General features: G+C 31.8%; 1 protein-coding gene across 7 annotated transcripts in view; it reads left to right on the top strand.

The window, feature by feature from the left end:
* Positions 1-22,390, top strand: part of LOC123719942 (syntaxin-binding protein 5) — a 127,464-nt gene that overhangs the window by 90,679 nt on the left and 14,395 nt on the right. For all 7 annotated transcript variants that reach the window (XM_045676275.1, XM_045676281.1, XM_045676280.1 and 4 more), the window contains exons 3-10: positions 7,628-7,810; positions 13,329-13,463; positions 19,113-19,176; positions 19,300-19,516; positions 19,659-19,734; positions 19,831-19,985; positions 20,695-20,858; positions 22,011-22,141. In XM_045676275.1, coding sequence (XP_045532231.1) covers positions 7,628-7,810; positions 13,329-13,463; positions 19,113-19,176; positions 19,300-19,516; positions 19,659-19,734; positions 19,831-19,985; positions 20,695-20,858; positions 22,011-22,141 — 1,125 coding nt within the window. The remainder of the gene's footprint in view (positions 1-7,627; positions 7,811-13,328; positions 13,464-19,112; positions 19,177-19,299; positions 19,517-19,658; positions 19,735-19,830; positions 19,986-20,694; positions 20,859-22,010; positions 22,142-22,390) is intronic.

The raw sequence follows: 22,390 nt of genomic DNA, 5'->3' as shown, positions 1-22,390 counted from the left end.
TGCTGATAATGATAAGACATTTTAATATGAGCTAGAACTTAACTTAAATTATTACAAATATCAGAATAACGAATTAAATTGCCGAAGGAAATCATTTATATTAGCTACATCGAGATTGTGCACAAATTACTTTGTTAACTTAATTACAGATTTCTGATGATTGATAGCTAACAAAGTTGTCAAAGTTTGTTTGAGGTCGTAAACACAAGTCCAAACATTTATTTTGTATAGCGAAAGCTCGTAGCTCTTCAATGTTTTGTTTATCAACCCTTATCACAAATAGATAAAACTTATCATATTCAATACGTTTGAAATAAGTCGATATACTACACTAAGCTACATATCATTTCTATTCCCCTTCGCACGGATGGACACAGGAATAATTAATAATAATATAGTGAATAACTTCATAAAAATGTCACTCAAAAATGCACTTAAAAGTTTTAAATAAAAGGGGTATGAACTCCGTAACTTGGCCTCACTTTTGCTTCTACTGGATCAATCGTATGCAGAGGCAAATCACTTCGATGATCCAGATCAGTCTTCGGATGGAATAGCTATGCTTAAACATACGCCAATAATGAAAACCTTGTTTCAAAACCTCCTCGAATGAAGTCGGTTAAAAATGTCTATGCGTTCAAAGGGCGTGATATATGATATATTGCATATTATCGTCATCTGTGTGACCTTAATTATTAGACATTAGTAATGACTACAAGTGCATTGTTTTAGCTGAAAATTAAAAACAATGTTCAGTACATTCGGGTGCAGTGTTACGATAGCAGCAATTATATACCGGGCTTCAAAATTCACTTATTTGGTTGTCCTAAGTTGAAGCTAAAGAAAAAAAAACAAATTTCATAAAACGTACTGATAAATCATTAACTATATTGGTTATATATTGTCATTAGTATATTTATAAAAAAGCATTAAAAAAATTATATCTATGAGTTTATAGTATTGTCTTTTGTTAATATAGATTTAAAATGATGTAAATAATTATAAGTTTATAATAATAATACATAGCTTCAATCCCTGTAAAAAGTGTTTTCTTCATATGAGTTTAATTGCAAGGAAAAACTATATTTAATATATATTGAAATGTTTATTCTCAAATGAATATATAATGTCAAAGTAAATTCAATATATATTATTTATTCGGTTCCGGCACAGTGCAACCAACTCTCTGGAAGTTCTGTCTGTTGAAGTGGTTACGAAAACTGGATATAATTTTTTTTTGATATAAAAAATTTATGGTTGAAAAAAGGCAAAAGATTTGCCGTCAACAATTACGAATAGATGTTATGTGCATTAAATCGTATTTGAATTTTTATTTAAAATTATAAAGCGCAATTTATTTCATAACTGTACCGCTCTTGTTGCAATATACTTAATTTGATAATAATTAATGTCACCTTTTTATTGGGATTATTTGATAAAAATGTTTATACAATTAAAATGTATTATTTTGCTTAAACAAACAATTACTGGAAACAGATGTTTACCATTCTAATGCTAGATGTTTTTTTAAACATACATTTTGAAATTTCTTCTTGAAATGAATGAATTTTCTTTGTTTCACATAAAGAGCGATGATCTCTAAATGAGCGATGCTTATAGTTTTAAATTGTTTATTAAGTAAAAATTTGCCCCGGTTTTCTTATCCCTATACGTATATGTAACTTTAAGTTTTATTTAATTGTATTATGTATTGTTTTTTTGCAAAGAGAAAAAACCAAAATATTGAAAAACAAGTGTAAATATTGTAATACAATGTAACAGAACCAATGCACAGTCTTGTTAAAAAAACATGTATATAGATAACGTAATGTCCACCCCGTGACCTCGAATTCGATTATTACATTGTTATTAATGTTATCAGTTTCATGTAAGCAATATCACAGTTGTCCTCGGCAACAGCTGTTCAGAACGTTCGCGAGTACATACTTGGACAATGAACTCTCTGTTAATCTCAACCTTTTCTCGAATTTAGTCCATGGCATATTACTGATGAGTATGGATGAGTATTTAAAACCCATCCTCGCATAAGTATACAATTTTATAGTTAATCTTAAATATGGGTCGTTTATATAACTTAAGCAAGTAAATACATATCCAAAGTAATCACAACATTTAATGGTTAATCTGAAGTATTTGTAAAAACATGTAACTAGTTTGTTATATATGGGTGTAAATTTGCTGTGACTTTTCAAATAAAAATACATACATAACTTAAAGAATTCTTGTTTATTACATAAATGATATTAGAGTAACAAAACATTGAAATAATACCTTTATCCGTAAATTAATCAAAACTTAACGTTTGTTAAATATCTGTATTGCTAATGGTATAATTAATTTTGCAAAGTTAAATTGATGGGTGGGTGAAATCTGAGTGACGGGCGGAGGGACTCGGCCTATCCATTTTTTGAGTGAGCATTAAGCACCTTCCATTAATTCGTTTTATCTAAATATTTATATTGTAATATTCAGTTATATTCTTTTTTTAAACAGTTAGTTTACTTTGACACTTAGAGTCATAGGTCAGGGCATTGAGAGTGTCCATGGGCGGCGACGGTATCACTTAACATTAGGCGAGCCTGCTGCTTGTCCGCTCTATATATTTTTTTAATAAGAACATGTTTCTTTGAGACTTAGCACTAAGACTTAGACTCCCTTACAAATCCAATGGCGAATAGGGCGTCCTGAAAGAGATTGCTTGTTAGCAATAAGGCCGCCCAAGTTTACCTAATAATGTATGTTACCTACCTGTTTTTATCTACAGTATTTTATTAAATAATATAAATAAATAAATAAAACTATTTCTTCATACGTATTTGCAAGATACCAACTGCTACAGTATATCTACAGATTCTCGTAGCACAAGTGCTACGAGTATCTATTGAAAATCTATCTATTGATCTCTTGACCTGTATAAAAATATTGAAGTGTTCTATATAAAATGCGTTTGAATTCGTTATGTCGCTAGTATTTTAATCAGATAAAAAATACGTAAAATTAATCGTTGACTTAAAACATCAAGTCACAAACTAAGCTCTTGCGTGGTTATAAAAATAATTAGAATCAGATACTCGTACATGCTTTATCACATTAATTCCCAACGACGCAATTACAATTTCTCTGCCATTAACCATCCCACAACTCGCAACGTCCCAACTTTTTACTATTTGAAATAGTATAATAAAAATATTACTTTATTGCTATTGCCCGCTCGACTTCATTCGTGTGGAAATAGGAAAGCTAAATGGTCGAAGCGTACAGATGTTGGAGAAAACTTTGGTAAGATGTAAAACTTTTACTTATATAAAATATACAAATAAATCTTCCTCTAATACGAGTCTTTATCGATGTCTCTTTTAACTAGAAAAATGTAATCATTCAGAGGATTTGAAGTGATTTTTTTTACTTTATAGAAATGTCGTTCCAACATTCTAATAATAATGTAAATAAAAATGTAACCTAAAGAAAACTAAAATTTAACATTTGAAACAGCAAATAATTAATAATATTTTAAATTACTGCTTCAACAAAATCAGAGTCTTCCCGCATCTTCAAAAATTCCCCACATCTTCTATGGTGGAAAATATCACTTATTATAAGAATAAATTCATGATGTTAAAATTATGTTAAAAAAAGTTAAAAAGTTAATCGTACTGCTATTGAAATAAATCTTTTAAAAAGTGAGATAAAATTACGTAGGCCGTTATTAATTACCGAGAAATAAAATTAATCCAGTCATCATAAATGATTCATTCTCTCGCCATTTAACTAATTGAATGTGAATTGTCACTTGAGAATGAAACGATTATGAAATTAGTTAGTTTTATATTAAAGAATGAGATTTCTTTTTTTTTAATTTATGCGACACAACGCCTGAACGTAGCGTAACGTATAAAATGTTTATCGAAGTTTATTATGTTAAAGGTGTTTTCTTTAAATGATTTGACATAATAAACCAACAACTACAGCGGAGATATTATTTTTCATTTTAGTTAAGATTATAATTAATAGCCTTTTAATTTATTTATAGGCGGGATATGTAAGTACTTTTATTCAAAATGGCTTAAATACCTTTGATTTATATATCAGTAAAATATTCGAAATATATTTTCAGCCTATTCACATAGATTCCGGTACAGCTAAGGCTGTGCCGGAAGTAGCTATCTCCGTTCCACTTTCCGCGTACTAAATCAGCGCTCACTACTCCTCTGGCATCGCGCCACTAACTATGCATCTTGTCATATTGCCATTCATTGATAGCAGTGTGATCTAAGTGTCAAAACAGTCTTAAAACCGATTGAGATATATTTATGTGGCTTAAATACAAATCTTAGATACTAATATTTATTTCTAAATAAATTTTTATGCTTTAGTCTTGAGAAATGCTCTTTCTTTTGTCTCTGCCTCTGTACTAAGGTCCGTGTTAGAAGGCTATCTCGTTGAATTGAAAATTACAATTAAATTCATTCCAATAAACAAGAATACGTTATATATAAGATTTAAATATTAGTAATTATGTACATCATTCATTATTAAATAAACAATAATATTTCCACGACAATACCACAACTGAAGCTGGAATTTGTCGAATGAAGAACGCAGGACGGCATAATGTACTATGAGTGAGCCAACACACTCTTAGGCACGTATCAGACCGGTGTCAACGTTCGCCGCCAGCTTAGGTTGTCTTGACATGACTTTTTAATTAAGGAGTCGCATAATTAGATTGGTTTTTCTTGGATTTCCTTAGCTGTGATTGTAGTTGAATAATAATATACATCCTCATTTACGAAACATATACAGTTTTAAATATACACACTTAAAATTTTATACAAAAATAATTATATTTCTTTTAGGACCTCTTATAGTAGAGGCTTCCTCTGCCTTCGTCTCTGTCTATCTTGGGCATTTTTCTCCCAATCTCCCCCACTAACTACTTTAAGCTCGTCAGCCCCCCGTGCAAGAGTTCTTCCTTTCTTCCTTTACTTCTTGTCTTGATATCTTATCTCTACATTTTTATTTATTTATTGCAAGAATATGGTACAAAAATAAGATCGAAAGTTCGCATATTCTGCCACACATAATGGCATTAGTGGAATATATGAATGTGAAAAATAAATACAAAACTTTATGTTTTCTTTTTTTTAGTATCATATTTATATCTATATATATATTTATATATATATCACAATATGTATCAGTTATACTCAGCAACAAAATCAGTACATTACAAAGAGATACTGCGAAATAAATGTGCGACGCAGTAACGTTGAGAGCTTTTACGACCCGACATTTGACGCCATCTCCGAGCTTTAAATTATTTTAATGATCGGAATATGAATTATCAATCTCCCGTCTTTATATGTTCTCGGTTATGAGTCTTTATTATTACTTTTAGCAAAATGCTTTAGATGTGATGTTACATATTACGTACCGGATAATACATATTGATTTTTATCACAGAACTTAAAAAATGAATCTCGTGTGATCTCTGATGTGTCTCCTTAATCATCCTTGTGTGTATCTATACAAGCAAAAGTATGTCGGAGAATAAGGACATAATTTACGAATGAAATACCTGATTCTGGCGGACGCTGGGCTTACGAATATAATGCTTAATCTAAGTAGCATTACTCTTTAGATTCCTGTTACGAAGACGGTCCCACAAGTAAATATGTGGCTTTGTATCGAGAATACTATTAATAAATATCTATTCTCAACTGAAAATTTATAAAAACCACTATTTTATTAAGTTTTCAGTTGCAAACACTTAATTGTATTTTATAATGATTATTATTCTAGTGAAATAATTTTACGTATTCCGTTATTGTATGCAATTAACATATTGTGCATAAGTTTACGAAACTTTCGGGTTACATTGAACGTGTTTTCATAACGTTCGTTATTATATTTATTGAGGGACCATCTGTATACGTGCGAGTTAATATGAGTTTCGAATAATTTAGCAATAACCTCTAGGTATTTTGCTTTTTGGATCAACGCGTTATAAACTGTTTATTTAAAACAATACTTTTTTAACTTAGATTTAGTTTAATTTCTTAGTAGGTAAAAAAAATCCTTTGAGCTATTTTTTCGCTTATAAGCGAGTTATCCAAATGATGGAGATAATACAGAAAAATAGGAGCAATAAATACTTAAAGTGCTTTAAGTTTTGTCCATCTTTTCATTGCACGTGTTAGTAAAAATAAAATATGTTTATTGTGGAATGTAAGATACAGGTATCATTTATTCCACGTCATTAAATTTGAATCGGTAGACATCCCTACTCATCGGCAAAGAAGACAAAGGGTGTAGGCCGAGAGAAGAGCAAATCATCATACAAAATGACTATGGCAAACAATACTTATTTTAAAAGAAATGTTAAGAAGAAGCCTGTCTAGCACTAGTCCCAGGGCCTTTATCAATTAGATAAACGTTAACTTGATAGGAAGCCTTTTTAGAGAGTATTTTGTATACATACAAAATATTTTCATAATATATTGCGAGGGAAAGGTATATTCATTTGCTTGAATTTATCTCTCAGAGATTTCCTACATTTACATTGTAGATTGCACGAATAGATCTATGATTGTATACAATCATGAGTTTCACATACAAAAGTATAACATTGATAATAGTCGTCGCAATTTCAAACTCAAAGAAGGGTCGTAGAATATATTCATACTCGAATTATTATTAATACGATAAAATGAAAGGGAACTTAAGTTCTCTTGAGTTGCTAATTCGATGAATGATGAATTTACTCATCGAATATGATATTCGTCTAATTATTGGATTGACTTCACAAAATAATGGTTACATACGCATAAATTAACAACGTACAAAGTAAAATATATTTGAAATCGTTTATGGAATTACCTATCATGCTTGTATAACAGGAAAAAGGTATATTAGATTGTTCTCCAAGTATAATGAAGAACAATAGTTCCGAATGTTTGGTGTTGACAGTATGGGACAAAGCGTCTGATCTTGAACAAACAGCAACGTACAGTATAAACTGTATTGGAAATTGCACCTCATTGTTCGACCTTATTCCATACTATTTTATTTATAAAAGGAACAATGTGTGGTTTGCGTGAAGTTGAAGTAGAGAATTTTATTAAAACCGTCAATACGGGCAGGTCAGTCGAATGTTGTGTTGTGTAGGATACCCGCGGGCCTGAAATTGGCCATCTTCCTGTTACGTTCTCCGGCCAACTTCACGGACGCCAAACGATATTACTGTTTCGAACTCTATACTTTCAAGGCATCAAGACATGAGCCTACTGGAAATCGTGTTTTACTCTAGTAACACAATATTAAAAGTTGTTTATTAAATTTTTAGGTCATTTATAGATTGAGGTCTTTTGTTTTGTAATCCTGTTTGTTTGTTTGTGAATACTTATTTGTTACAATAAGTATTTATGTGAACGCCGTCAGTACCTACTATCGAGGTCACATTGGTTGCAAAATTTCTAACTTCTTTTATCCTGTTATGTGTGGCCTCGTTGGCACGGCTATAAATAAATAAATAAATGTCAAAATATAGAAATATAGTTGTGGTATATAAACTAAACCTATGGTATTATTCCTGATGAGCACACAGTCTGGGTGGGCCCGGGGTGGATGCGCACGTTCGTCACGACTCCGGGGACGTTGTTCTTCACGCCAAGTTTCTGGTCAACGACGGCGGTCTTGTCACCGCCACCGCCGATGACCAGCTGCATCTATGGACATTTCGGCAAAAATCCCCACAGCGCGTTCAATCGCTCAAATTTCAAAGAGAAAGGTAAGTGTTGTATTTATAAAAAATATATTTATTATAAATTTTTCAGCATAAGATAACTCAAACCAAAATATAAAAAAAATATATTCGGGGATTTTGACGTAAGTTACACTACTCATTAAATATCAACACTTTAGAGACCATCTATTTAAACTAACAATAATTAATAAGAGTAAACTTATCTTACTGCTATACTAAGTAAATGTTGAATACATATTAAGTAGATAATAATAATCTCTAGTGCCAATTGAGAAAAATTTATCGCAGTAAAGTCGCAACGCATCAATTGTCATATCTAAATTATATGCTTAAAGAGACAATGGGGGTGGTATGAAAAGATGAAACGAAGGGACTATGCCTCCCTTCGCACGATTAATTATGCGCCGGAAACCGCGTCGCTTTACCACAATCCTCTGTTTTATACCCGACGTAGGCTTAGCATAGAAAGAATCCTCACAAATCCTCGGTAACTGTAGCTTATAAACCGATTTTACCCCGTTCATACAGTAATTTTAATAACAATGTATTGAAAGAAAACATTTTTTTAACCGGATTAAAGCTATTTTTATATAAACTTATAATTATTTAGAAAATTAAATTTTTTCGACGTTTCGCGTGCTTTACAGCGTGCGTGGTCACGGTGACTGAAGACAAAAGGTGTTGAATGTCAAAAGTATCACAGCTGTAGAGAAAGTTGTGTTATCTGTATTTATTCCCCGGAGTTGGTATCGACAAAAAATAATTAAAAGTATATAATAATATAAATATCTTTAATCCAGTTAAAAAATTGTTTTCTTTCAATTTGTAAAAGCTATGTGAACCAAAGACAATACTAATAACAATGTATATTAAAACGGTATCGATGTTGCTTCATTTAAATTAATAGACCTTTATCATTTTTGTATTATGTATTAAATGGCCAAGGGAGTAATTTTGTATGCGATTATAAATTTGTAAGGTAATTTAGTCGTATATCCTAATGTCAATATAGTTAGGTGATGTTTCAGGCATTTGCTAGTAACAGAGTTCCTAAAATTTATGCACCTTCACCGATTTTATAAAGATAAAGATTCTTTATAGTGTAGAAGTCTTTATAGTGGACTACATAGACTGACAATGTCGATAGAAATAAGGATATTTCACAGCACAAGTCTCAATAAATAACGTGTACTGCATCGGCTATCTGGAACTTTGTGCTCAAACTAAGTGGATAGAAAATTGTCGCAGAAGCGTGAATTCCTTAGCTTTGCATTTCCCATTGTACGCCGGGGAATATGACGTATCGGTTTATTGAAGACGGATTGAATTTTCGTGTTATAATCTTCATTGCAGTTTGCGTTGCTATTTTAAATTCTAAACGCGGTGCAAATGCCTCTGAGGCGCTTAGAATATTATGAAATGTGTTTTTTTGTATGAATATCTTTAAACCATATTAAACCTTGTAGAATAATGTTTTTTCGAGGATAACATAAAAGTTTACGTGAAAAAATTATGTCCAACGTTGGTGAAAAGTACAAACAAGCTATTGAGAAAGTTGTTAAACTAAACTTTTAAATGGTTAACTGTTAAAGTTTTATCACGTTGAACAGAGTGATGTTTGGAGAAAAGGATATTGCAGACACTTAATATATAAACTTGATAATTTGTATTCGATAATACGCCATACTTAGTATATTGTCACTAATTATGCTGAAAAAGAAAGAACATAATGGATGATGTATCTAGTTGACGATCAGGCTTCGCAAAACTGATTGCAAGGCTGATTTTTTATTTTTTATTTTTATTATTGCTATATTACCTTAGGATCATGTAGCATTTTAATGGTCGGATATTGAAATTGATTACATACAAAAATACTAATATTTTCTCTATAAAATATTAGTTAACGGATACTGAGATATTACCATACTGTGCAAAGTCAAAGTCTAAGTCAAAAATCATTTATTCATATAGGTAACACAATGTACACTTATGAACGTCAAAAAGTGCATCGACTCTGAACTGATTTCCCCTATTTACTCCCTGTATAACTATCTAAACGAGCTTGGTCATGTTCTTTGAGATTGCTCTATAAACGCAAACTTTACCAGTATACGTGGGTGTAGTCTAATTGCAGTCGTTAATCGTTATGACTCTTTTCAGTTCTCATAGTGGCCGCGTAGCGCTTTCTTCATAACATTGAAGATGCTGTCATTTTCGAGTAACATTTACTATTAGTATTATGATTATGAAAGCCTTTATTGATATATCTTTACACTAACGACGTATCCAAAAATATCTTACGTTATGAGGGAAATAGTAAAAAAACTAATACAAATGCAAAAGTACGCGAGTAATGCCTGAGACGATCACTAAATGAATAATAAAATGTTAAACACTGGTAAATAGTTTCAGAATACTGGTAATAAACTTTGCATTGCAATAATATTTTCAATATATTTTGATTTGTATTGGCTTCGTTAAATTTAGTAATGAAGCCAATTGTAGCTTGCTTTTAATTATGAATGTTCAAAAAGGGATTAAAATTATATTTGAAGTAAATATATTGTATCAGTGAAATACAAGCGCTCGTGATGACAAATATTTATTTTAAACCTATTGATAGCTATTTACATAGTATGAATACGGTTGCAGTGTCAATAATAGTTTATCTTAATAATAGGTTTGATGAGTCCTCAGTCAAATACAAAAAAATGTTTTTATTGTATTCTTTGACTGAGCCGGTAACAGTAGTATGAACTAATTCGTATGAAGTTAGATAGGATATTCCACCTATGTCGATGCAGATTTCATTGACGCCATTTGCATACGTGTTGTATAATAGATAATTAACATGTACGGTAACAATACATCTCCCCCAACCCCACACTACGTAGAAGGCAGCGATGGCCCACGAGGTCGTAATTACTCGGCCATTGCCTTGAACGGCATCCAGCTTTCTGTACATTAGTGAGATTTGTAATGTTTTAACTGAAAGTCATAATTTTACAGCCTTACGTTAATAAAAATACCCTTAGTATTAATAATGAGTATTTTTATTAACTATATATATATATACCAATATATAATACATATAGAGACAACCCCACTACAATAATCTAAAAAAACAATTCATGGTTATTATTAGTTTCAGAAAAATTATATGATATTTATTATATGAATATTTATTTTAAATTATTACAAAAAAATAATATTTTCATGACCTATATATATATTTTTTAATAACATGTATTATTATACAGTAACAAACTCTAAAATAACGTGGAATAATACGATACGAAAGGGTATATAAATATATATTGCTTTGTATTTTCAGAGCGCTGACATAAAAAAAAAACATTTCGGGAGACGTTAAATTTTATGGCAAATTTAATCCCTGGTTACTCTAAATTGAACGTGTGTTAAACCTAAATTTGGGAAACGTTATTTCATAACCATTTTGTAGAAATGATTACTTTATACGGTTTTAATTAATTTTATCTGCACGTGGCGTGGTTTTTGATTTTACAAACCTTCAAAGTGTTATTGAAAGATGAATAGATTAAAACTTGCGTATTATTTAAATCTTTCTGCTAAGTAAATCCAATGAAACTGTTCTCAGTTAATACTTTCTTTTTTATTGATGATATTTATAAAATTAACAAATTGATCTATCTTATTGAATTTTAAACGTCAGTTCCTCGAAGATTTTTTTAAATTATTTTGCCTCTATTCCTAAATAATAACAATCTCTCTTCCATGAATAAACCTTTATTACAGAAATACTATTGCGTGAATTAACAATCAATCGTTAACTTTGATGGCCTCACGTTAATTACCGTTACATAGACTACATTAGTACAGAGATATTTAAGTTAATTTCTAATGCCAACCGATAACCTAATCGTTTGTACAGATTACATCAGTTATCGGATAATAGCTTGCTGTGATTATACGCGTACTGTGACGCCATATGACACACGCGATCCGTTCGTTAACTCTGAGTTACAATTACCGTAACAACTGTCTTTATCGCCGACGGGTTTTACACCTAATTCTAGAAAAATATTATCGTGCAAATATTGTTTTCATACAAAAACATATTAACAATTTAAATTCAGTAGAACAAAGCGGGCGGATTAATGAACGGCTTTTGTGAATGAACAATTTCATTTGTTGTTCACGTGGGAACGTGATTGGCTTGTATCACCAACTGATAATTACACTTTTAAATGAGATTTTGTTGGTATTTATTCAAACAAGAACGTTTAGCTTGATTTTTTACTAATTTACTATGTGATAATTAGTCGTTAATAAAGTCACTTTAAGTAACGGTCTTTGAAGTTTTATATCATGTCTGTGTCTATCACAAATACGGTACGTAGCCACCAAACAACTAAAATATCTACTATCCATATTACTTGGAAACAAATATTATGTTTGTAAATTTTGTTATATCAACAAAGCCTAGTTGCTAGCTTACATAACAAACCTAGAATAGATTTTAAATATTGAATTTATGATTAGTTGCCGAGTAATTTGATGAGAGCCTCACAACTTTTCGAGTAAAACTTATTTAAATTTGAAAGAATAATCCTGTCATAAAAAGTATTATCTTGCCGTCAGTCCCCATTAAGTTCATTTATATTTATATTAAAGCTTCTATTATACACGTTTTAAATAATAATTTATGAATTCTTTTACGGTTTTTCCTGATACAACACACTATATATTTCAGTGTGTTGTATATGCCCTTAGAATTTTGGGAAATACAATAAACTTTCGTATCCTCATGTGTGATCTAAAGCCAAATCCTCAATTTAGCGACAAATCTGTGCGTTTCACGTTTTATGGCTTTCCAATAGATTAAACCGGAAAAAATAAACTGTTTTCAGTTTCCAGCTATATCACGTTTAATGTTTCATCAACAAAGCCAAGTTTAAGAAACCCATTCAAAAAAATGTTCAGCAAATTCAAGAGCAAGAGAGGTTCTTCAAAGTTTACAAAAAAATATTTGTTTATAAGTAGAAACTTCAAATAATCTGGAAGTCAAAAATGTTAAACTATGCTGCATAAGTTCAAAAACTTGTTCCGAACTCTAGAGTTCTAAAGTTGACTACTGACTTAAATTATAACTTATTTTATATTAAGAAAAAAATGGGTAAAATACATTCGCTTCGTTTAAAGAAGTGGAACATATACGTAATAGTATCGTAATTTTTTATAGCAAAATTATATACTACCTTACCTAACACATGGCATGCCTTCCGTGGCGTAACAATTATTCTTCGTTTGAATCTTTGTTACATAACATGGACGTTATTCACTTGTCCATGTTGGTAATATTGGAATAGATTCCGATAGGCAAAACAATATTAGCAACTTAAATAAAGCTGGTTTAAAATAATATTATAAACTATGATGTGTATTAAAACTGACTTAGTACCAGTGACTTACACAAAGCCGTTAGTTACCAAATGTTTTTGATACTACATTTATAATATTACACTATTTAGTAAACCTTAATATTATTTTATTACAGGATAACATGTCTACATCTTCCGTTGTCTTCAAAATGGATGCATGTTGGCACAGAACGAGGGAACGTTCATGTCGTCAACATTGAGACGTTTGCTCTCAGCGGCTACGTTATTAACTGGAATAAAGCAATCGAAGTGTAAGTTGTAAATGTTGTAATTGTATCACCACTCACCACCTCACACTCACCCCGCTGGTTCTCCGATCCAAAACCTTAGAAACGAGATGGAGGCATCGTTTGCCTTTCTTTCTTCCATAGGATGTAAGAATCTTAAAAGAGGAAATGACAGCGCGTTTTATTTGTTTGTGTTTGGTCACAGGGATGTAGCGGCGTATCTATTAGAGATACTATTGACCAAACACAATCAAACGTCATGCCATCGTATCGTCTTTTGTCAGTCTTGCTACTTGCCACAGAATTTCATTATAATGTTTAGATGTTTATTTTAAAGGAAGCAAAATTAAAGTGTATAAATAATGTAGTATACGAATGTCAGAAATCAACATTTTCTAAAGACTTTTCTGTAGAAATGATAAATTAGTACATTAAATGGATGTCTAAAGATTTGACGTGGTCGTTAGCCACAGCTAATTACACCCTCTTGCATCGTCATCTGCGATTTATCTTTACATTTAACAATACAAGTACGCAATTACAGAATTCAAGAAGTACATTTATAGCAAAAATCTCGAAAACGTGCATAGCTTTATTTGTTTGTAACGTTTAATACATAAAATATATGGTACAAATTTTTCAAATATTATTTTTAAGTGTAAATATTAATGATCTTGAGTAATTACAATACAAGAGTATTTTCTAAAAAATATAAGGCACTTTTTACTAAAGCGTCAAAGATAATTCTAATATTTAAAGTCGTATTTGTGTTGCCAAGGCACCTCCGATAATTACTTGTTTACGGATTACTTGGCAAGTAGCAAAGCTTGAGTTTAAAAACCCTGGAAATTAATTATTATCAAAAAAATAAGGAAAGATTTCGACAACAAGCTTTTTATTAAACGTAGAGTATGAAGAGTAATAAAAAAGTAATTATAACTGACAGCCTTCAACCGGAAGTAACCGACGTAAAATGGCTTCTAGGAAATGTTGTTTGAAGCTTTTTAAAGAGTTTATAGTAGCTCGTAACAGGTCCACAATCTCGTGGCACAGCCTCTAGAGGCCATTACTTAGGTCACGTCATACAGGTTTCAGTTTTTAACAGCATTATGTGATACAAAGTTGTTACATTACTTCTAAACGATGTTCTAGAGAATTCGTAACCTTTAAACACTTAAAACTTTGCTATAATATTAAGACACGTTTGTTTTCAAAATTTAAGGTTTTTCATTTTAATTTTAATCACATTGCAGTTATCTTAGTTATACCTAGTCTTTTTGGAAATACAAACTTTATAGCTAACTCAATACTAATACCATTTTAATTATCAAATTGTACCATTAAGAAAACACTTTTTAAACGGATTGAAGCTATGTATTATTATTAAAAACTCATAATTATTTACATAATTTTAAAATTTATTATACCGACCGAAATTCTCTTAATGTGTTAAAGCTATGTTAACAAAAGACAATATTAAATTGTACCATGTACGATTTATAACTAAAGGTCTTAAAATTGTAAAACAAATCACCTTAAATAAAAAATGTGTATCTTTTTAAATTGTACATTTCTAAAGAACGCGAGCGGCGCTACGGCGTAGCAGCTACGTAGCCGTTTTAAGCGTAATGGTTTAATAGCTACAGATAGCGGCCCTCTTCCGGAGTGTAAAACGTAATGTTCAATAATGCGTTGCGTGGCCGAACTGTTCCCACATTGTGTAGCAAACATTAACATTTATGAGCTGTCTATGCGACTATGACCCTCATTACCTTAACACCAACTATTTTTGATAAAAATGTAATAACGTATTTTTATGATTCCTAATTGTTTAAATACCTTAAAAAAATCTTATCTTAAAGACACAACAAATTACAGCTCTTAACTAATTAATCCCTTACAAAGTCTCTTGTTACACAGCGCCTAATTATGACAACAAGTAGCGCCCTATACTTACAATAATTATCTCGCCTATTTAACTGTCTTAGGCAACTTTAACCTTTTGAACTTCTAGTACCATTATTAGGGTAAAACTTAGGCGTTATTACTATTGCTATAGCAAACCTTATGTCATTATAAAATAAATTATATTGAAAATGTATTAAAAAAAATGCTGAAAATCTATTACTTGAAAAAAAATTGTTTATCAACGTAGTCGCTATTATTTTCTAATTATGCTTTATTTTTATTACGTATTTTTATAGTTACAGACTTAATTCACATCTCTGTCGTGTATAATTAATGTTCCAACTCATTGTAATTGTGTCGCCATGAGAATTTAAAGAAACATAATTATATAAAATATATAATACGTTCATATGACGTCGAGACCAGTTTTAAATTATATGCTTGGTCAACCCTAGTTGCAAGCCTACTCGCTATGTAACTCGAGCGTTACACGTTAAATATTTATGGCCTTTTAGATTGTAAGGGTTATGCAACACCGGTATTTGCATTCGTTGCCTTCACATGCTCTTATCTCGCTACTTGGTTCACTCGTAACTTAAAATGCTAAACTTAAAAAGTACACTGAACGTGAAGATATAGGTTTCTTGTTTGCAAATAAATAGATCATCTATAGTGTTCTAGACTAAACTCTACCTGAGTTTTATTAGTCTAAACTTAGTGAAAAAACTTAGGCATTATGGTTATTGTCTAATTTAAAAATAGGGAGGCTCCTATTTAAAAATAGGATCTTCTTGACTTTGAGATCAAAAATGTGTACTGGCCTCTAAAATCAGAATTTTCCACCGCTACCAGTCCTGTATCATTTCCCTTCAGGTACTACTAGATATTAAAATATAAAGCGAGGGACAGCCAGTACCAACAAGTCCTATATTATAACCAGATAGCCCATGAATTTGACGCATAAAACGAACAACTTGATCCAACACTGTATCGCATCCCCATTTAATATTTATTTTAAACGTTAGTGCCATGTATCAATCTTAATATAAATATTAAAAGTATATTTTTATTCCTCATCGCATAATTACGCAATATTGATAAAATTATGTTTAAACCGCCCACCACGCTGCGGTTAGGTCCCTAACAAGATTCATTAAATTTGCACCAAGCATTGCGGCGGTAAATACTTGATTAATTTACAAACCCCCATTAGTATATGTTATATTAATTCGTATGTATAATTATTTTGTAGTAAGTAGACTTTTTGTCGTTTCTGTCTGAATATACATTTTCAAAAACCTGATTCCCGTTCTCATTACGTGCAGAGCGCTCTCTTGAAATTGATGCAACTCAATTAGTTGTGGAATAACAAGAGTGTTAATTGGATGCTGTGTCCCGCCGCAGGACAGACGGGACGGGACCAGACAATTAAACTCGTTATTACATACCCGCAAGCCTCGCAGAAATCCTTCAATTGTTACAGTTTCATTGTTGAGAGATTCTATAAGTGAGCAGTATAAGCGAAAGCTTAATATTTATAGCGGTGTTTCATTGTCTAACATTTATTGGTACAGTATAATACGTACTACTCTGTGCAAATTCTCCTTCATATGGAGTTTCTTTAGGTAGCCTTTATATTTACGCATATATTTTCTGATGATTTTTTTGGTAGATTTCCCGTAATGAAGAAACCAACATCCAATATGATCAATTTAAATTATTGTTAAAAATATTGGAAATCTATCTCAACAAAATATATTAATAATTATTATACGTATTTAGCAGCATACATTTTTAATTTCTTTTACTTCTGTTAATAACTTTAATCCATATTAAAGGCTAAGCCTATAACTAGATCAACCGTTATAGAGCATGTTTAATACCTTAATACACAAAAATCGTTATATAAGTTTAGTTTAAATTTCATAATTTAGAAAATTATTGAATATTTAATTCTAAAAGTGTTCTGGGACATGCAATTTATAAGATATTATGCTAACACTTTAAAAAACTGTAAACAATCCGCCTTCTGTGCCTGACACTAAGTATTGACTGCGTACATACATAGCATACCAATCGATTGGTGCGTATTCGGGGTTCAAACGGCTTATGCTTACGTAAAGGTTTTTATATCTGAAATGCATCATAAATTACCACCATAATATTTCGTCATACTCGTTCCATGGCAGGCTTGACGCTATATGTAATATCCGGTAAACTTCCGGTTTGAACACTAACTTGGTTAGAGCCCCACTCGAGCTAAGTACCGCGTACGGCTTAACGCGTGAATAGTGGTTTCTGTCTCTTGGCATTCAGCCGACTGAATTTACTTTTTGCTATTTTTAAATGTCTTGCTGACGAAGTTTTTTATTTAGCCTAACTAAGACTAATAAATAATTCTGAGTATAATTAACTAATAAGGATATTTAACATAAGAAAGTGTCCAATAACACTTACAGTCTCTATTAAGTCTCTCTGTTATTGTGTTCTATTTTTTCACTTACCACTACCGTGCACTAGACTAATCAAAATCATTTTGTAGTTTTCAATCTATTAACTAGGCCTGTGGTATCAAGAAGTTAAATAGCCTCGACATTTTTGAATTTATTACATTATTTACAGCAGTCGTGGCCAGCTAGAGACTTTTTAAATCCTAGTATAACGTTAATACCTATTATGTATAAGTATAATTCTTCACAAGTTTACTTATCATTTTATATATTGCTATTGTATATATCGAAGAGGATGTCACGTAGTTAATTCGAAATATTAAATCATATTTACGGTCGTGACGTTATGAGAGTAGATTACAAATTTGTCATAAAATATCAATTTGCGTGTTTACTAGATGGCGGCCCCTTGACGGAACAATACTGTCGTAATTCCACAACGCTGCATCACCACATAACAATATTTCTAAAATTGCTTTGATGTGAACGAACCAAGAAATCAACTACGTACATGTTGACGTATCTGTATATGTATATATAGAACTACGACTTATACTACAAAATATATAACTTAATTAGACAACTAGTGTCGAGATTAGTTCGACAAACAAACTCTTTTAGGTTCATATTATCATGTATAGAGTAAAAGTAAAAAGGTCTATAAATAAAAGTTTTAAATACATTAAGCATTACACATTTTTAGCTGTAATTTATATGCCAAAGCAAATATTTGTTTATGATATTCTTGCCAGAGTATAAAACGTTGGGCAGTTTCATTTGGACCGTTTATTCAGTTGTAATTAGTTTGAGAGAGAGCTCGGCGTATGTTCAAATACTGCTAAATACACTTCAGTTTGCTCATGTCGTCTCAGATACCAAATAGTAACTATTATAAATCCGTATTATGTTTATATAATATTTAGATGTCATGAAAGCTTTATGCTTTTAGCGGTCTTTAAACATTCAAATTTTAAGCTAAATTAAAATTAATATTACATTTATTTCAAATTAATCAAATCAATATAGACTTTCTGTAGGGGTATGCAAATTGTCATCTAAGAATATAATAAGGTATTCAAGAAGAGGATGCGAAGGGCATAATGCGAGAACAGGGCGGTTGCTGTCAACAAGTGGCGCTACGCGGTTATCACTCGACGCCTACTCTATTATAGAGACACTTACGAGATTTCGTTGTGTTATGTTGTTATTTGAGATTTTGGGTTGAAAAAAAAGGCGAAACGACAGAAGCTAATTATTGAAATAAACTTTTGGTTTACATTTTTAGTGTTGATTTTTATCTTAAATTCTTTTGCAGAACTCGACCTAATCATCCCGGGGCGGTAGTAGAAATTATAGACAATCCATTAGACGCTAGCAAGGTAACAATCATCAATAATATGTCATGTTTAATTATAACATTTATATAAATGCTTAGTATGGAAATTCTTAGAAATATCTAAACAAATGAATAATAACAATAAGGAATCGGCGTCATGTTCCAGTTGCTGATAGCGTTCGAAAGCGGTTTAGTTGTGGTTTGGGATCTGCGGGCGCGTGCTGCAGAGTGGCGTGGCCACATAGGCTCGGGTATGCCGGGGGATGCTATCCGCGCAGCTGCTTGGCATCATGACGGCAAACTCATGACAGCACACGCTGATGGCGCGCTCGCAACTTGGACTGTACGAGCACCCAGACCTATCTCGCTATCTTACCCACATGGTATGAACTGTTTTGCAATATTTAGGAGAGTAGTTCATATTAGTAATGTAAATTATATATGCCAACTTATAATACTTTCGTGACAAGTTTATGGATGTTGTTGTTGTTTAATTATGAATGATTTTTGAAAATTCTGTTCCAGCGAAAGCTAACAAAGATGGTAAACTAGAAGCCTGTAAACCTATACACAGGTTGGAATGGAAGACTTCAAAAACGGGGTAAGCATAGGCTGTTGTCTGTTGTAAGATAAACACTGCGTAGTGTAAAAACTATCTTAATTGAATATTGCTTAACTAGTATGTATAACATTACAGCGAGACTCTGGTGATATTTTCGGGCGGGCTACCGACGGACAAAGCGGGCCGGACACACAGCATCACGGTTTTAAATGGCAAATCAACCACAGTACTAGAGATGGAGCACAGCGTTGTTGACTTTGTCACTCTCTGTGAAAGCCCACACGCCGCCGGTATGTCGCCTTTGCATATCTATTATTTGTATCAGCGATAGATATATTTAACCAGCTAGATCTGGATATCTACACACTTTGAAATCATTTTTACTTTAGTTTTTATAATTTTTAATAGTTGTGCCAGTGTATGAGTGTGCCAAGCATTGGCTTTTGTAAATAATAATAAAAAATCAGTCTTTTCTACCGTGTACCGTACAGTGTATGAAATTTCGATCTCAAAAAATTTTGTTTAAATAAATACAGGCCTTTAAACGTTTTTAACTAGAATAAAGTTTTGTCGTGGAGTTTTTTGTTTGTACTCAATATTAAATTAATATCAATAATATTTTCCCATTATTGTTTTTAGGCGTAATTCTTAACAAGTAAATACTAAATAGCGCTTGTAAATAATTATAATTACGATGTATTAACCCCATTTATTTATTACTAATATTACATATTATAAAACAAATTACTTAGACAATATACAAAGCCAAAACAGATGACATTGATAAACAATATATATATACATTAAGAGACAAAAAAATCTGAAATTAAACATTAAACAAACATATTTTTTTAAATCAGGCATATACTATAATTTTAACTTAAGTACTGATTAGTTTTTTGTAATTAGACTGATTTCGTCTTTATGAATATGGTTAGTATTATATTATTAATAATTTATCAAATAACATATTTTACGTGAGTATCCATCGTTTTTCAGAATACCAGGAGCCGTATGCGATAGTGGTGCTCCTGCAGAACGACTTGGTAGTAATTGACCTTCAATCGCCGGGATATCCCTGCTTCGAGAATCCTTATCCTATGGACATTCACGAGTCCCCGGTTACCTGCTGCTCATATTTCGCCGACTGCCCCTCGGACCTGGTGAGATCTCTTCTTTGGAAATCCTATTATACTAATAAATCTAGCCCTTAAAAGAATTCAGATACTTCTATTTTAACTAATCTTTAGTCTCTTTCACACAAATTATTGTGTGTGATGAAAGTATCAGATCACTTCTTTTCTTAACACAGCATTGGTAATTAGAATCTAGTCTTTTGTTAACATGGTTTTTGCACTTTAAGAAAACACTTTTTAAACGGATTGCAGCTGTGATCCAATAATATCCAAATTAAAACCCCAAGACAAACAATCCGAAAATAGAGGACACCGTGAGTCATTTCGGCAAAAACCCGTCATCTTTTAGTCGATACCAACTCCGGGGAAATAAATACAGATAACACAACTTTCTCTACAGCTGTGATACTTTTGACATTCAACACCTTTTGTCTTCAGTCACCGTGACCACGCACGCTGTACTGCACGCGAAACGTCGGAAAATTTAAAATTATATAAATAAAGTTTATAATAATAATACATAACTTCAATCCGTTTAAAAAGTGTTTTCTTAATTAGAATCTATCTATCTGGGTATACTTGCTGAAATCAAGAAAATATTTACTCTTTCGTACTTTACAATGGGATATTTATGAAATCGAAAAAAAATGTACAATTATCTCCTAAAACTTCTTCTATATTACCACCTAACACTTACTTATACAACAAAGGAAAAGTTGTTAAAAAACCGGCAAGTCTTGTGGTAGAATTCAAACCCAAGACTAAGCGCGAACTGTGATTTATTTATATCTAAACTGTAACGGCACTGGTTTTTCGATGATTATATCAAGGAGGTGATGATGCAAGGACATCACGCCAAAAAACTGGAGTGGAAGTGGGAGGGACATGTAGCACGCCTTACAGATCACAGGTGGACGAAAGTAGTAAGCCCACCAGGGAAACGGTACAGAGGCAGACCTTACGCTCGATCAAAAAAATCTCGGGTCCTCAATGGATGCAAATAGCTCGTGATAGAGAAAGATGGCAAGCCTTGGAGGAGACCTTTACCGGAGAGGGTTCCTGATACATACTAACTGTTACAAATATTTACTAACACATAGGATAACCAGATATTAATGGATCGGGAAATAATTTAAGGCTTAAAATAAAATAAATTAAGGAGGTGATTGTAATTTATAGATCCCAGCGTTCTACTCGGTTGGCCGTCAGGGGAATAAGAAGCCAGCTGGCTTCAGCGAAAGATTGTGGCCTGTAGACGGTGGTGAATGGTCACCAGCGTCATGTTCCTACAGCGAGATCATACTCACTGGGTACGTCCACTCGTCTTTGTTATTTATGTGATTATATTTCTTGTACACTCGCAATAAATTATACAATTTTATAATAAAGACAAAATAAAGACTTATAGACGAAATAGAAGAGCATAATTATTTATTTTATTTATTTATTTATTCATTTGGGAAACAAACACATACATCTCTAAAAGTAGAAGTCAGAAAAGAAATATAAACATAAGAATTAAAGCATTGGATATATCCACAAAAAGTTTCACTGATAAA

The sequence above is a fragment of the Pieris brassicae genome, chromosome 2 (genome assembly GCF_905147105.1).
Source record: "Pieris brassicae chromosome 2, ilPieBrab1.1, whole genome shotgun sequence".
Lineage (NCBI taxonomy): Eukaryota > Metazoa > Arthropoda > Insecta > Lepidoptera > Pieridae > Pieris > Pieris brassicae.
Note: the sequence above shows the minus strand (reverse complement) of the source record. Positions and strands in the feature narration are given on the sequence as shown.